This window comes from Hypanus sabinus, chromosome 6 (assembly GCF_030144855.1).
Source record: "Hypanus sabinus isolate sHypSab1 chromosome 6, sHypSab1.hap1, whole genome shotgun sequence".
NCBI lineage: Eukaryota > Metazoa > Chordata > Chondrichthyes > Myliobatiformes > Dasyatidae > Hypanus > Hypanus sabinus.
This window is the reverse complement of record NC_082711.1, coordinates 19,492,112-19,507,820: the sequence shown is the minus strand read 5'-3', so window position 1 is coordinate 19,507,820 and position 15,709 is coordinate 19,492,112. Positions and strand designations below refer to the sequence as shown.

Here is a 15,709-nt window from a genome sequence, read left to right as displayed (position 1 = left end):
GTGCCTTATCTACCCAGGAGAGATTCCAAAAGGTTTCACCTCTGCCTTATCAAAAAACAGATATAAGGATGCTCAATAAATAACTGCTTTCCTAGAATAATTACATCCCATTAACAGATATGTTGACAACAACAGGACTTGCCCATTCCAATGCACCTGCCATCTTGTCCTCATTAATTTAGGCTTATAGTCCAAATTCACTATATTCAAAATTCAAAATCTTGCTGACATGGAATTTATCATGTAAGCACAAAACAGGCTCTTTAGACCACAATCTTGTGCCAACCTTTTAATCTATTCCAAGATCAATCTAACGCTTCCATCCTGCATAATGTTCTTCTATCATCCATTTGCCTATCTAATAGTCTCTTAAATGTCCCTAATGTATCTGCCCCTACCACCCCCACCCTGCTGGTAGTGCATCCAACCAAGAGTAACTCCAATTACTGTACATCAGAACCTGAGTTTTGAAAATACACTCGTTCTTTGTTCCTAGATTCCTCCTGGGCAATTGCCTCACTGCCACTCTGCTGTTCTCCAGTTGAAAACCTCTAGTCTAATTCTGATCTCCAGCTCGTCCCAGTGTTAATGGACTGCCATTGGCAGGCCTGCTTCTTCTGCCGCCACTGCCTTGAGCTCTGAAATATATAATCACCTCTGTAGCAATCTCTTTGACCTCCTACCATCAGGCAGAAGCTACTGCAGCAAAAGAACAAGGACTGTTAGGCTGAGTAACAGTTTTTTTCTGCAGGCTGCAAGACTTCTGAACAACCTGCTACCACCCAGTACATATTATTACTGATTGTGCCAGCAGCATTATACTGCTGTATATTTAACCATTTTGTCATATATGCACTTTATGTCAACTTGCAAATCCATATATTTTTAAAAATTACCTTTTAATATTGTTGTGTTGTATGTGAAATATGGTCCCAGGGGAACATTGTTTTGCTTAGGTGTATACGTATGTACAGTTGAATTACATTAAACTTGAACTTGAGCCTAATGTTCCTTCTGATACCTAATACCTCCTTTTATTCCTGTTGTTAAATTCTATTTTCCGGTTTTGTTTTGAAATGCATGGATCATTTCATTATGCTAAATATATAGTTGTTAATGTGAAATTTGACCTTGGAAGTTACCAAGTGTACACAGTCACATTAGCATGGTATTAGCAACTGTATTTCAACCCAACAGATACAGGAAGGAAATGGGAATTAAAACACAAGTTCTATTACTAATATCCATGTCAAGTTTCGTGATAACGTGTTTATTAGGAGAAGGAGGATACTGCACAGCTTTCCCAAGGATAAAATGTAAATAAGTAAAACGAGAGGTGGAGAATTCTCATTTCAAATAAGCTGGCAAGCTCCATGTAGATTTGTCCATCTGTACCGTGCTAAGCACTTCAACTGCTCACTGAACTAAGGTGAACAATCATTAAAGCTTTGAGTAGCCATGTGATTTAATTTCTGTGTTTTGGGAACACTGACATTTTGGAAGAATTTCTGTCGGCTCCATTGCCTTTCTGGTTTTCATGTTTTCAGAAGTCTGGGTGGCTCAGATTTTGCCTGCCTTTGGCAGGATTTCCAAAAAAAATTACCTGTCCACATCATGCTGTGGTTCTGTGAAATCTCTGGATGCAGCGATGGACTGTGTTAGTAACAATGGTTTTCCCAAGTACTCCTGAGCCCAGGTGGCTATAATTGTCACAGTAGCATGACGGTTTCTTAGGCAGTGCAGCCTGAGGGCTCGAAGATCACATACATTCAACAGTGGTTTCCGACCTTGCCCTTTACGCACTGAGATGTCTCTGAATTCTCTGAATCTTTTCACAATATTATGTACTGTAGATGTTAAAAGACCTAAATTCTCTGCAATCTTGCGTTGGGAAATGTTCCTTTTGAACTAACTAACAATTCTCTCAGGAATTTTGGCACAAAGGGGTGAGCCACAACCCATCCTTGCTTGCAAAGACTGAGCCTTTGATGGATGCTACTTTTATTCCCAGTCATGATACCTCACCTGCTACCAATTAGCCTGCTTATTGTGGAGTCTTCCAAACCGATGTTACTTGAATATTCTGTGCACTTTTCAATCTCATTTTAACTCTGTCCCAACGTTTGTTGAGTGTGTTGCAGCCATCAAATTCTAAATTTGTGTATATTTACAAAATACTATTAAGTTGGTTAGTAAAACTATTGAAAATCTTTTCTTTGTACTTTTGTCAGTTAAATAAAGGTTCACGTGAATTAACATATCACAGATTTTTGTTTTTATTGCATTTTGGAAAATATCCCAACTTTTCTGGAAATGGGGTTTGTATGTTTCAATAAGGTCTCAGAATTTTATTGGGTTAACTCTGGTATCTTGTACAACAAAAGCATTGAGAATTCATTGTGATATGTCCAGAGAAAGAGTATCTATTATTTTGGCAGCAGCTTCTAAGTTCTGCTAGATGTATATCTGCTTTAGGATGAATAGGCAATCATTCGGAATAAAGAAATAATGCTGTTTCCTTATATTGGGGTTCCCAAACTGGGATAAAAGATTAGGAATCCCTGCCTTATCAGAATCCCACATTGAAAATAAAAAAGTAATTCAGTGGAAATCACTGTTACCAAAGTAGTGAAGGAAGGAGTTGCACCTTTCTAACCTGCTTATATGTAATTTTGATTGTCTGGTCCTAAATAACTCAAACTCCAAGGAGCAAGATTTTATCATCTTTTGCTGTCTCTATAGAATGGTCATTAATTTTTTTGCTTTTCACCAGGGAATAGCATTATTTCTATCTTGTGAGATTTCACCTGGCAAACCAGAATTGAGTGGGACTTTAAGAGTGTGAATGCCAGTTAAGCATATTGCAAAAAGCATCGATTTACAAAGTTCTTCAATAGTGTAGTAAATACTCTTCAGTGTGTTGGTGAACAATCTAAACTGTTGAACCCCATGACCTGTTTTTGCTGTGAATCTGACAAGTGCTTTGTTTTCTGTCTCCAGAGCTTTATTTACAAGAAACATTTAAGCCTTTAGTGAACATAACACCAGATGCAAGGTATGTTGACCACCTGGCATAATTTGGAACTCAAATGTGGTTGGTTTTGTTTAAGTCTGTAAATTGTCTAAGTCTCTACCAGTAGAAAAAAGATTGAAGAGCAATGGAGGGTGAGAACTGCAGCTAGAGTCTATAGAAATCAGAGTTGGCAAACAAAAAGTCAAATAACCTACTTACTTAGAGGAGTGGTGCAGAATAGACCCATCTGGCCCTTAAGAGTTACACTGCCCAACGATCTCCGACAACCCTGATTTAGATCATTTAGCAGCAGAATTAGGCCACTCAGCTCTGTCATTCCATCATGGCTGTTTTATTAACCCTCTCAACCCCATTCTCCTGCCTTCTCCCCGTAATCTTTGTCGCCTGCCCTAATCAACCAAGAACCTATCAAACTCCGTTTTAAATATACTCAATGGCTTGGCTTCCACAACTGTCTGTGGCAATGAATTCCACAGATTCACTGCTCTCTGACTAAAGAAATACCTGCTCATCTCTGTTCTAAATGGATGCCCCCCTATTCTGAAGCTCTACCCTCTGCTACTAGATTGACCCACTATAGGAAATATTCTCTATCTAGGCCTTACAATATTCGATAGGTTTCATTGAGATCTTCCCCCCCCCCCCCCCCCATTCATCTAAATTGCAGCAAGTACAGGCCCAGAGCCATCAAACACTCCTCATATGTTAAACCCTTTCATTCCTGAAAACATTCTTGTGAGCCTCCTCTGAACCCTCTCTGGTGCCAGCACACCTTTTCTTAGATAGGACCAAAAACTGCTCACAATACTCCCAAGTGTGGTGTGACCAATGCCGTACAAATTCTCAGCATCGTGTCCTTGCTCTTATATTCCAGATTCCTCTCAAAATGAAGGCTAATATTGCATTTCCTTCCTTACCACTAACTCAACCTGCAAGCTAACCTTGAGGGAATCCTGCATTAGGATTCCCAAGTCCCTTTCCACCTTTCATTTTTCAATTTTCTCCCCTTTAGAAAATAGTCTAGGCCTTTATTCCTTCAACCAAACTGTGTGACCATACACTTTCCTACATTATATTCCATCTGCCACTTCTTTGCCCATTCTCCCAATCTGTCCAAGTGCTTCTGCAGACTCCCTGTTTCCTCAACATTACCTGTCCCTCTACCTATCTTTGTATCATCTGCACATTTGGCCACAGAGCCATCAATAATATCATCCAAATCATTGACATATAACATGAAAAGAAGCCATTCCAATACCAACCCTTGTAGGAACATCACTACAATAGTCACCAACAACCAACCAGAATAGGCCCCCTTTATCCCCACTCCTTGCCTCCTGCCAGTCAATCAATCTTCTGTCCATATTGGTATCTTTCCTGTAATGCTGTGGTCACCTATCTTGTTAAGCAGTCTCATATGCAGCACCTTGTCAAGGGCCTTCTGAAAATCCAAGGAAACAACATCCACTGACTCACTTTTGTCTGTCCTGCTTTTTATTTCCTCAAAGAATTCCAACAGATTTGTCAGGCAAGATTTCAACTTAAGGAAACTATGCTGTCTTTGGCTTACTTTACAATGTGCCTTGAATACCCCAAATCCTTGTCTTTAGTAATAGATTCCAACATCTTCCCCAACCACTGTAATCAGGCTAACTGGCCTATAATATCCTTTCTTCTGTCTCCCTCTCTTAAAGAGTGATATTTGTAATTTTCCCATCCTCTGGAAGCATTCCACAATCTAGTGATTCTTGAAAGATCATTACTATTGCTTCCACTTTCTTTTCAGCTACCTCTTTCAGGACCCTGGGATGTAGTTCTTCTGGTCCAGGTGACATATCTACCTTAAGACCTTTCAGGTTCCTTAGCACCTTCTTCTTAATAATACTTACTTCTGCCCCTGACACTCTTGAATTTGTGGCTTCTAAAAGCTGCTCAATCTTCAAACTTCCAACTAATTTTTGCTCTATTTTATGCAGTCTCTTTTGCATTTATGTTGGCTTTGGTTTCCCTTGTCAGCCACAGTTGCCTCGTCCTCCTTTTAGAATACTTCATCTTTGAGTTATCTACCCTGCGCCTTCCGAATTGCCCCACAAACTTCACACATTGCTGTTATGCCGTCATCCCTGTTAATGTCCCCTTCCAATCAACTTTGACCAGCTCCTCTCTCATGCCTCTGTAATTCCTTTTACTCCACTGTAATGCTGATACATCTGACTTTAAAGGTTCAGAGGTTCACTTTATTATCAAAGTATGCAGAATACAACTCTGAAATTTGTCTTCTCCAGATAGCCATAGAATACAGAAATCCATAGTAGTTGAAAGACATCAGTCCTCCCCCCAACAAAAACCGACAGATCACCCAAGCCTCCAGCTGTGCAAATTGGCAACAAGAAAGAATGGGAGAGAACATGACAAAAACATGGAACTGCAGTCCAATCCATAAATCTCAGAATTTCAATAACATCTTCAATAGCATCGGGATCCAGTGGACTCATTGAGGTTAACAACTCGAACCAGTGCCTCCCCCCCCCCAACCAACCAAGGGATGTGACTCAATCCAGCAACCTCTCTGAGGGATGCAACATGAACCAGCAGCCCCTCCAAGGGCAGCAACTCGAACCAACGGCCCCTCCAAGAGCAGGGACTTGAACCCAGTGGCCTCTCTGAGTGCCGCTCGATTTCCTCCACATTTGTCTTGATGTTTCAATCTTCCTTGATGCTTTAATCGGTGAGAAATGTGGTTGATCCTGGCCATCTTTCTCGTCTCTGAGCTCCTCACGACAACTTATGCATTCCTCTTCTGGAGTTTTCTTTGAGATAGCAGAGCGCTAGCTCACTCGATCAAACTGTAAAGTCAAACTATAGACTATAAAGTCACGGGCTCCAAAAGTTTCAAAAACAAAATTAAGATAAAAAGAATAAGTAGAAGACTTAGAAAAACTGAAATGATCGACTAACTGGAAGATGGTGCTCGAGATAGTGTTATTGGCTGGTACCATCTTGACCAGAAAATCTCTCCCTTTCAAACTGCAGGATGAATTCTATCATATGATCACTGACTCCCAAGGGTTCCATTACCTTAAGCTCCTTAATCAAATCTGGGTCAATACATAACACCCAATCCAGAATTGCCATTCTCCTAGTGGGCTCAACTACAAGCTGCTTAACGGGTCATCTTGTGGGGATTCTACAAATTCCCTCACTTGGTATCCAGCACCAACTTGATTTTCCCAATCGACCTGCATATTGAAAACCCCCACGACTATCATAATATTGCCCTTATTACATGTCTTTTCTATTTCCCACAGGAATTCATATCCCACATCCTTACTACTGTTTGGAGGTCTGTATATAACTCCCATCAGGATCATTTTACCATTTCAGTTTCTTAACTTTACCCACAAGAACTCTACATCTTCCAATCATTTGTCACCTCTTTCTGAAGATCTGATTTCATTTTTTTACCAGCAGGGCCACCACACCCCTTCTGCCTACCTGTCTGTCCTTTCGGTACAAGATGTATCCTTGGATGTTTAACTCCCAACTATAATTTTTTTTCAGCCATAACTCAGTAATGTCTGCAAAATCACACCTACCAATATCTCGTAACAGTGCTACAAGATCATCTGCCTTATTCCATATACTGTGTGCATTCAAATATAACACCTTCAATTCTGTATTTATTAGACTTTTTGATTTTGCCCGTGTTACACTTCACCTCATCCCACTGACTGCAATTTTGCCTATCATCTGCCTGTCCTTCCTCACAGTCTCACTACCCATTACATCAACTCATATACCAACTGCCCCATCCTTAGCCCTATCACTCTGTTCTCATCCCCCTGCCAATTTAATTTAAACCCCCCGCAACAGTTCTAGCAAATGTACCTACAAGGATATTGGTCCCCCTTGGGTTCAGGTGTAACACAACCTTTTTGTATTTAAGCCTAATCTAATCATGAAACAGTTTACAATGACCAGTGAACCTATCTGGTACATCTTTAGACTGTGGGAGGAAACTAGAGGGCCCAGATAAAACCCACACATTCCACAGGTAGATCGCACAGAGTTTCCTTATAGAGGACACAGGGACTGAACTCCGAACTCTGACTCCCTGAGCTGTAATAGTGTTGCACTACCTGCTATACTTCAGTGGCGACCTAAAATATTAAAAGGGATTGGAAGGGTTAAGATGCTTTCTATGACATGACGTTGCTTTGTCTTTCTCGTTAGTAGTTTGAGTACAAGCTGCTTATGTGGAACTTTTCTCTTCAATTCCCAAAACACTTTTGAAGATACTTACCTCCTGTACCTAATAGAGTGGTCACTGATTGCATGTGTGTGGTCTTCTGCTGCTTTTACCCATTGTCTTCAAGGTTTGACATGGTGTGCATTCAGAGACGCTCTTCTGCACACCACTGTTGTAATGCGTGATTATTTGAGTTACTGTCAGCTTCAAGCAGTCTGACTATTCTCCTCTAACCTTTCTCATTAGCGAGATGATTTGGCCCACAGAACTGCTGCTCACTGAATGTCTTGTTTTTCGCATCATTCTCTGTAAATTCTAGAGACCGTTTTGTGTGAAAATCCCAGCAGATCAGCAATTTCTAAGATACTCAAACCACCCTGTTAAGCCCAAAAAATCATTCTACGGTCAAAGTCACTTAGATCACATTTCTTTCCCATTTTGATGTTTGGTCTGAACAACAAATGAACCTCTTGACCATGTCTGCATGCTTAACTGCATTGAGTTGCTGCTACACAATTGTCTGATTAGATATTTGCAGGTGTACAGGTGTACCTAGTAAAGTGACCACTGAGTGTATGTATTAAAGTCTGCTTATCTGTTTGCCCAGTCCTGAGGAAAGGTCAGTGACTTAAAACACAGGAGAGCTGCTAGGAATCAGTCACACAATTTGTGAATCACTTTGAATCCCTTGGAATTGAAATTCAGTGTTTATTAGACAAATACCAAAACCCTATCTGAAGGTAGAGCGTTCCTATGAAACCATTCATAAGCTGAAATGTCGTAAAGTGAAGAAGCAATTACCATTAATTTATATGGGAAAAATTTTTGAGTTGAAAAATAACCTACCAAATCATTCCAAATAGCACAGAAAACCTAAAATAACACTAACATATAGTAAAAGCAGGAATGATATGATAAATACACAGCCTATATAAAGTAGAAATAATGTACGTATAATGTAGTTTCACTTACCAGAATCGGGAAGATTGAGCCAAAACCGATTTGTAGGAAAAAATTGGCACATACACACATGCACACACACCTGCCCACACAAAGCTTCACAGTCATGGATGTTACTGAGCACCATTTATTTGTGCTCAGCTTTTTGATGTGGATTCAATAGACTAGAGAGATGTAAACTGACCACTCTCCTTTGCCGGTATCTTGTCATGCTGGTGACACCTTTAATTGCTTTGTCCTTTCAGCCTCTTCGACGCTGTGTATTCGCTCATTAAGAACAAAATTCATCGGTTGCCTGTCATTGACCCTGTCAGTGGAAATGCACTTTATATCCTCACTCATAAAAGGATTCTAAAGTTCTTGCAGCTGTTTGTAAGTATTATCTCCGAAACTACTTCAGTTGTCTGGATATTGGTGTGTCAGTGAGGAATTTTTTTTCTCTGATACATTTGTATGTGCAGTACCTATCGAATATTGAAAGGCCTAGATAGGGTGGATGTGGAGAAGATGTTTCCTGTAGTGAGGGAGTCAAGGAGCAGAGGGCACAACCTCACAATAGAAAGACACCCTTTAGAACCGAGATGAGGAGGAATTTCTTCAGCCAGAGAGTGATGAATCTATGGATATCATTGCCACAGATATCCTGGCTGTAGAGGCCAGGTAAATGGGTATATTTAAAGCCGAGGTTGATAGATTCTTGATTAACAAGTGTGTCAAAGGTTACAGGGAAAAGCAGGAGAATGGGGTTGAGAGGGATAATGCATCATCTATGATGGAATGGCGGAGCAGACTTGACATGCCAAATGGCCTAATTCTGCTGCCATGTATTATAGTCTTGTTGATGAGAAAATGGCTTATCAAATCACCTCAACAATTATAATTGAAAATAACCTTTTTTCTTTGCTCATGTTAAGAGGATTACCCTTTCCAACTTCATGCCTGGCTTTCTTTTAAAAATTTGTTCTCAATTTGTATAGAGGATAGAACATTATAGCACAATACAGATCCTTTAGTCCACAATGTTGTGCCGACCTTTTAACCTATTCTAAGATCAATCTAACGCTTCCCTCCCACATAGTCCTCCATTTTGTTTTCATTCATGTGTCTTAAATTTAAGAGTCTCTTAAATGTCCCTTATGTATCTCTCTCTATCACCACCACTGGCAGAGCATTCCATTGTGTGTGTGTGTGAGAGAGAGAGAGAGTGTGTGTTACTCCTGACCACAAAGCACTCACAAAGAGTATACTAATTGAGTACTTCTTATCTGAGAACCTCCAAATATGGTTCTTTTCAATGCTGACTTGAGATCACAAATGGAAAATTCCACAAAGCACTGGGAAGGCTCCCAGGCGATGCACAGATCTCTGCACATCACAGACTGTTCTGAGAAGTGGCTTCACATATGTAATCAACAGAGTTTAATGAAAAATAAAGAAACACTGAATAAAGTGAAAAATGAAGATCTCAAACGTGTATTGAAGGAATGGATTTGTCAGCATCGGAGTGAACCATACTGCTTAACCATATGCTGATCATGAAACAAAGCTGTATCATGAAGAATTGAAAATTGAAGGTAATTGTGAATATTCAGCTGGCTGGCTACAGAAATTTAAGGACAGGCATGGCATCGAATTTTTAAAGATTTCAAAAATTTTAAAGATAAAGCATTTTCTGATCATGAAGCTGCAGAGAAATTCATTGATGAGTTTGTGGAAATCGTTGCTGTTGGAAAAACCTGAACAAGTCTACAATGCTGATTGTTTTTATACCTTACATAAAACCTTAAAAAAAGTAAAATAAGGTTACAATGTATTGTAACCTAATCAAAACACTGCATCATAGGCGGAGACTGAAAGCTGCCATTGTTGTTGTTCAACAACGGCTGATTCAGATATTCTGAGGCTGTTTTGCTGCTAAGTACATATAAGCAAATGTAAAACAAAGGCTACTTACTGCTAGCACATGAATTCAGAGTCAGAAGAGAAGGCGATCCCAAGGTATCTCATTATATATTACAAAATCCAAAATCTGAAACACATCTGAAGCATTTCAGATAAGGGGTACTCAACTTGTATCACACACAGCACATAAAACTAAATATTACCACAAAAAAAGTTTAAAAAATTCAAAGTACATGTAGTGCACAGCACAGGTAAACAGTAAAACACTACAATAAACAGTTAGCTGTCCTATGTAGGCAAGGATTTCAGAAGTCCACTGGAGACCAAATCAGATTTTTAAAAACATTTTTGCTTTTTATATCACTATATTTTTGGTAGTCAATTGAGAAAGCTGCGGTGTTGTGACTTTTTCTTCAGCTGTATTGTCTCTCATCTTGTGGACATCCTAGATACAACTTTTGAAATATTATGAGGTACAGGCAGTCCCCAGGTTACGAACGAGTTACATTCCTGAGTCCATCTTTAAGTCGGAACAGGTACATCCAGTATTATTTAGCATCAGTTAGTCAAACGTTTGTCTTAATATAGTATGTACTTTACTTTTCTATGCATATTAAACACTTGAGAAACATACGGATTTTAATAATTAAACCACTGCATTGCTTAGTAATAATTGTAGCTTTCACTGGGGCAGGGCCTTTCACATGCTCCATTATTCTCACTTTATCCTTTAAAGTTGTTCCGATCATTGACCGACTGTAGCCTATTTTCAATCGCAATCGTTTGCCATCAACGGAACAGAAAACTGCAGATTTTATGTTCCATCGCTGAGCAGCAGTGAACCGTCTGATTGGCCTATCAGAGTTCTCTTTAGGAACTAGTTGACTTGATCAGCATTTCTGATCTGGCTGTTGTTCATGATTGCACTTAATAAAAAAACTACAGCAACAGCCGTGGGCAGCGGGTCTTGTGCTGCTCCAGGTCCTAAAGTCCACCCACACTGAGGCAGGTTAAATGGGACAAATGCTGAATGGAAAAGGGGGGGCGGGTGTAAGGGTGAATCTTGTTAAGAAATATTTAAGCCAAATACAAAGTTACACACTCAATACAGTGTTAACGGCAATGACTTAAAATGGCAGACGGTGTTGTGATCCGACTTAAAATGGCTGACGGTGTCCTCCCTCCGTTCGTAAGTATGAGTTGTCTGTAAGTCCGACGTTCGTAACTCAGGGACTGCCAGTATATTGTTGCAAGATTAAGTTTTTGATTATCCCAAAAGCCAAATAAATCTTCCAGTTGTGTATTTTTCATCTTACTAAGGGTAAGAACAGATTAAGTAGCTGGCTTGAAATAAGTAAGTGTTAACACTGTTCATGATTCTGACTAGCTTTGGAAAGAAAAATTAATTTTGGGACTATAAGCTTTTCTTTCCTTCCCCTATAGATCTCTGAGATGCCAAAGCCTGCCTTTATGAAGAAAACACTGGAGGAACTTGGAATTGGAACGTACCTTAATATTGCCTTTATACATCCAAACACTCCTATATACAAGGCGCTGAGTATATTTGTTGACAGGAGGGTTTCAGCATTGCCGGTTGTGGATGAGTCAGGTTTGTGATGGATCTTTTACAAACTTTAAGCTCTGCTAATGATGAATACCATGTTGAACAAAGGCAGGATGTGTCAGGGTCTGTGGTACGGACCAACAAGTAATCCTTCCAGAAAAACAAAATATTATGGATGTTGTAAGTCTGGAAATACTCAGCCAGTCAGGAAGCATCTTGTGGAGAGAAGAATAGAATTGATGTTTCAGGGTGATGACCTATCATTTGAACTGCTATTTATGATGAAAGATTAGACATCCCTTTCATTCTGAAGGACGAGTTACAAATGAAAAGCTTATTTTCACTATCCAGATGCATTTTTATGGTATGTGTTTTTGTTTCTACTTTATGATTTTGTTTATGATACTTGGAACTACATATTTGCATCTTGCTGATGTCCAATGGTAATATTTGAAGAGAAACTGTTACTTGTAAATATTTGATATTGACCCAAGAGATCATGTTGGAAGTTCTGTTTGCAATGGATATTGATTGAGAATAAGTTCTGGCTCTCCACTAATGGCTGTATGCCCTGTCCTTCACTATCTCTCCTGTTTGGATCCAGCAAGTTGTTTCTGTACTGCACTATTCTATGTCAAAATCAATAGGGTATTCAGCTGCAGACTAAACCTCAGTCAAGGCTGGCCTTGTCACAGAGCACTACAGCACAGAAATAGGCCCTTTGGCCTATCTGCTCTGTGCTGAACCATTATTCTGCCTAGTCCCATTGACCCACACCTGGGCCATAGCCGTACATACGCCTCCCATCCTCATACTTGTCCAAACCTCTCTTAACCGCACATCTACCATTTCTGCTTGCAGCTCATTCCACACTCATAACAGCCTCTGAGTGAAGGAGTTCTCCCTCAGGTTCCACTTAAATATTCCATCTTTCATACTTAACCTGTGACCTCTAGTTCTCTTTTTAGCCAGGTCACTAAATACTAATCTGAAGCAAGAAACTTGGCAGGTTTTTGTGAAAGGGACTGAAGTAGTGAGTAGGAATAAAAGGAGCCTTTTCTGGTTGGCTGTCAGTGACTAGTGGTGTTCGTTAGGGACTGCTACTTTCGCATTGTTTGTCAGTGATTTAGATAACAGAATTGATGGCTTTGTGGAAGTGTTTATGGATGATACAAAGATAAGTGAAGGGGTAGGTAGTGCTGAGGAAGCAATGCGATTGCAGCTGGACTTAGATTGAAAGAATGGGCAAAGAAGTGGCAGATGGAATACAGTGTCGGGAAATGTATGATAATGCATTTTGGAAAAAAGGAACAATAGTGCAGACTATTATCTAAATGGGAAGAAGGTTCAAACATCAAAGGTGCAAAAGGGCTTGGTCCTCATGCAAGGCTGCCAGAAGGTTAATTTACAGGTTGAGTCTGTGTTAAAGAAGGCAAATGCAATATTGACATTTATTTCAAAGGGAATAGAATATAAAAGTTAGGAGATAATACTGAGCCTTTATAAGTCACTAATCAGGCCACACTTGGAGTATTGTCACTGTTTTGGGCCCCATATCTCAAAAAGATGTGTTGTCATTGGAGAGAGACCAGAGGAGATTCACAAGGGTGATTCTGGGAATGAAGGGGTCAGCATGTGAGGAGCATTTAGCAGCTTTGGGCTGCACTCATTGGAATTTAGAAGACTGCATGGGGATCTCATTGAAACCTACCAAATGTTGAAAGGACCAGGTAGGGTGGATGTGGAGAAGATGTTTCCTATGAAGTGGGTATCCAGAACTAAAGGGCATAACCTCTAAATTGAGGGGAGACCTATTAGAACTGAGGCAAGGAGGCATTTTTAGCCACAGAGTAGTGAATCTGTGGAATTCTCTGCCACAAACTAATGGAAGTGAAGTCCTTGGGTATATTTAAGGTGGAAATTGATAGTTTCCTGATCGATCAGGGCATCGAAGGATATGGTGAGAAGGGAGGTGTATGGGGTTGCGTGGGATCCAGGATCAACCGTGATAGAATGGCGGAGCAGACTTGATGGGATGAATGACCTAATTCTGCTCCTATGTCTGAGGGTCTTATAGACTGGAGTCTTTTGTCTCACCCCAACATAATCTAGCTTGAATATCATTCAGGAATGGAACCAGACCATCTTTAGTTTATAATAATTGGTTTGGCACCAGCAGCCAACTGCATGTTCTTGCTGAGCTGCTGAGGTCAAGCTGAACTTCCATCAAAACCATTGAAAATCATAATTTGTTGTGTTTGACCTTGGTGGTTGCATCTTGACCTGCAATGCTTGGATAGAACAGCAGGGTTTTCATTTTTTTGTTATTCTGTTATTATTGTGTCAAATATATACCTTGTTTGAATCAGAGAAGCTAAATTAAACAAGACTGAGTAAATACTAATAGTAAAATTATTAGTAAACTTATAGAATTGGAGATTCAGTATGAAAAACTACTAGAAAAAAAATTTAAGTTTATTGTCATTTGCAGAAGTATGGTGAGGTAGAAGTACAATGATGTAACAGCATCACAGGCAACGCACAGAATATAAATTATACAACACGGGAAGAGGGGGAGAGAGACAGCAGAAACAAAACCTTAATACAAAAAAAAAGTCAGACAATTCCATGGTAGTTCAAAAGGTGTTCCATAGTGTTTCATTGCTCAGATAAGGCGATGTGGGTTAGTTCAAGAGTTGGATGGTTGTAGGAAAACAACTGCTTCTGGACCCGGTGATGTGTGACTTCAGGCTTTTGTACTTCTTGCCTGTTGGTAGCAGTGAGAGTGAGTGTGACCTGGATGGTGGAGATTCTTCATGATAAATACATTTAGAAAAATTCAAAGGACAAAATTTTGCTTGAGAGGGTATAACTTCAAAATATGCATACAGGTGGCCCGTTTTTCGAATATTCGCTTTACAACAGGTCGCTGTTACGAAAGACCTACATTAGTACCTGCTTTCGCTAACCAAAGAGGATTTTCACTTTTACGGGGAAAAAACGCTCACTTTATACGTGTGTTTACCCTGAGAAAGACTACCATGACCGTGAAGCCTTGTGCGGGCAGTTGTGTGCGCAAGCGAGTACATGCTGATTTTTGTTTCTCCAAGTGAAACTACACTGTACATACAATATTTCTACTTAGTATAGGCTGTATATTTATCATATCATTCCTGCTTTCACTATTTGTTGGTGTTATTTTAGGCTTTATGTGTTATTTGGTTTGATTTGGTAGGTTATTTTTTGGGTCTGGGAGCACTCAAACATTTTTCCCATATAAATTAGTGGTAATTGCTTCTTCGCTTTACGACATTTTGGCAAACAGTTTCATCATGGGGGAAACCTGAATTCTGAGATGTGGCTAGCCAACTTTCTGTGAGCATGTCCCAATTTGGTGCAAAATTAACACTTCCGTTCAAGCTTGTATTTGTTGAAATAACTGTTAAAAATATGACTTGAGACATTTGTTTGCATATAGCCTTTTACATAATTTGAAAACAGATTCGTAGTTCTTTCCACATTGTATCTTGCTATCTCAGCTCTAAAACTTTACAGCCACAGTAAGATTATTGTACTGATCGTGTTCATTAAATAACCTGCTCTGAATTGTTATGTGAAGACTGGTTGATCCCTTCAGGAATGTCATTACCTTAGGCAATCCCTCCAGATTGAGGATGATTGCTGAGGCCAATGTGGGACCTGCAGATTCTGCTACATATGTGGCCAAAAGTTACAGGAGGTTAATTTGTGACCTGGTGTCCTCATCTAGTTTTCTCTGTGCTCCAGCACATGAATGAGTTGGCTAAGGATTCTCAAGAGTCTTGAGAGTCAATGGGAATGTTCGATCTTTTTTCCAGTATACAGTACAGTGCAGAAGTCTTAGGCGCAGATGTAGATATAGCTAGGGTGCCTAAGACTTTTGCACAGTACTACATTTGTCAACGTGGAGTGGAAAGCAAGTTTGTAAATCTGGTGGGAGCAAGTAGTGTTGGGAATGATG

At 39.8% G+C, this 15,709-nt stretch overlaps 1 protein-coding gene across 5 annotated transcripts in view; it reads left to right on the top strand.

Annotated features, from left to right (window-relative positions):
* Positions 1-15,709, top strand: part of LOC132395348 (5'-AMP-activated protein kinase subunit gamma-2) — a 526,748-nt gene that overhangs the window by 491,408 nt on the left and 19,631 nt on the right. For all 5 annotated transcript variants that reach the window (XM_059971827.1, XM_059971826.1, XM_059971828.1 and 2 more), the window contains 3 exons: positions 3,001-3,055; positions 8,489-8,615; positions 11,589-11,754. In XM_059971827.1, the coding sequence (XP_059827810.1) occupies positions 3,001-3,055; positions 8,489-8,615; positions 11,589-11,754 (348 nt within the window). The remainder of the gene's footprint in view (positions 1-3,000; positions 3,056-8,488; positions 8,616-11,588; positions 11,755-15,709) is intronic.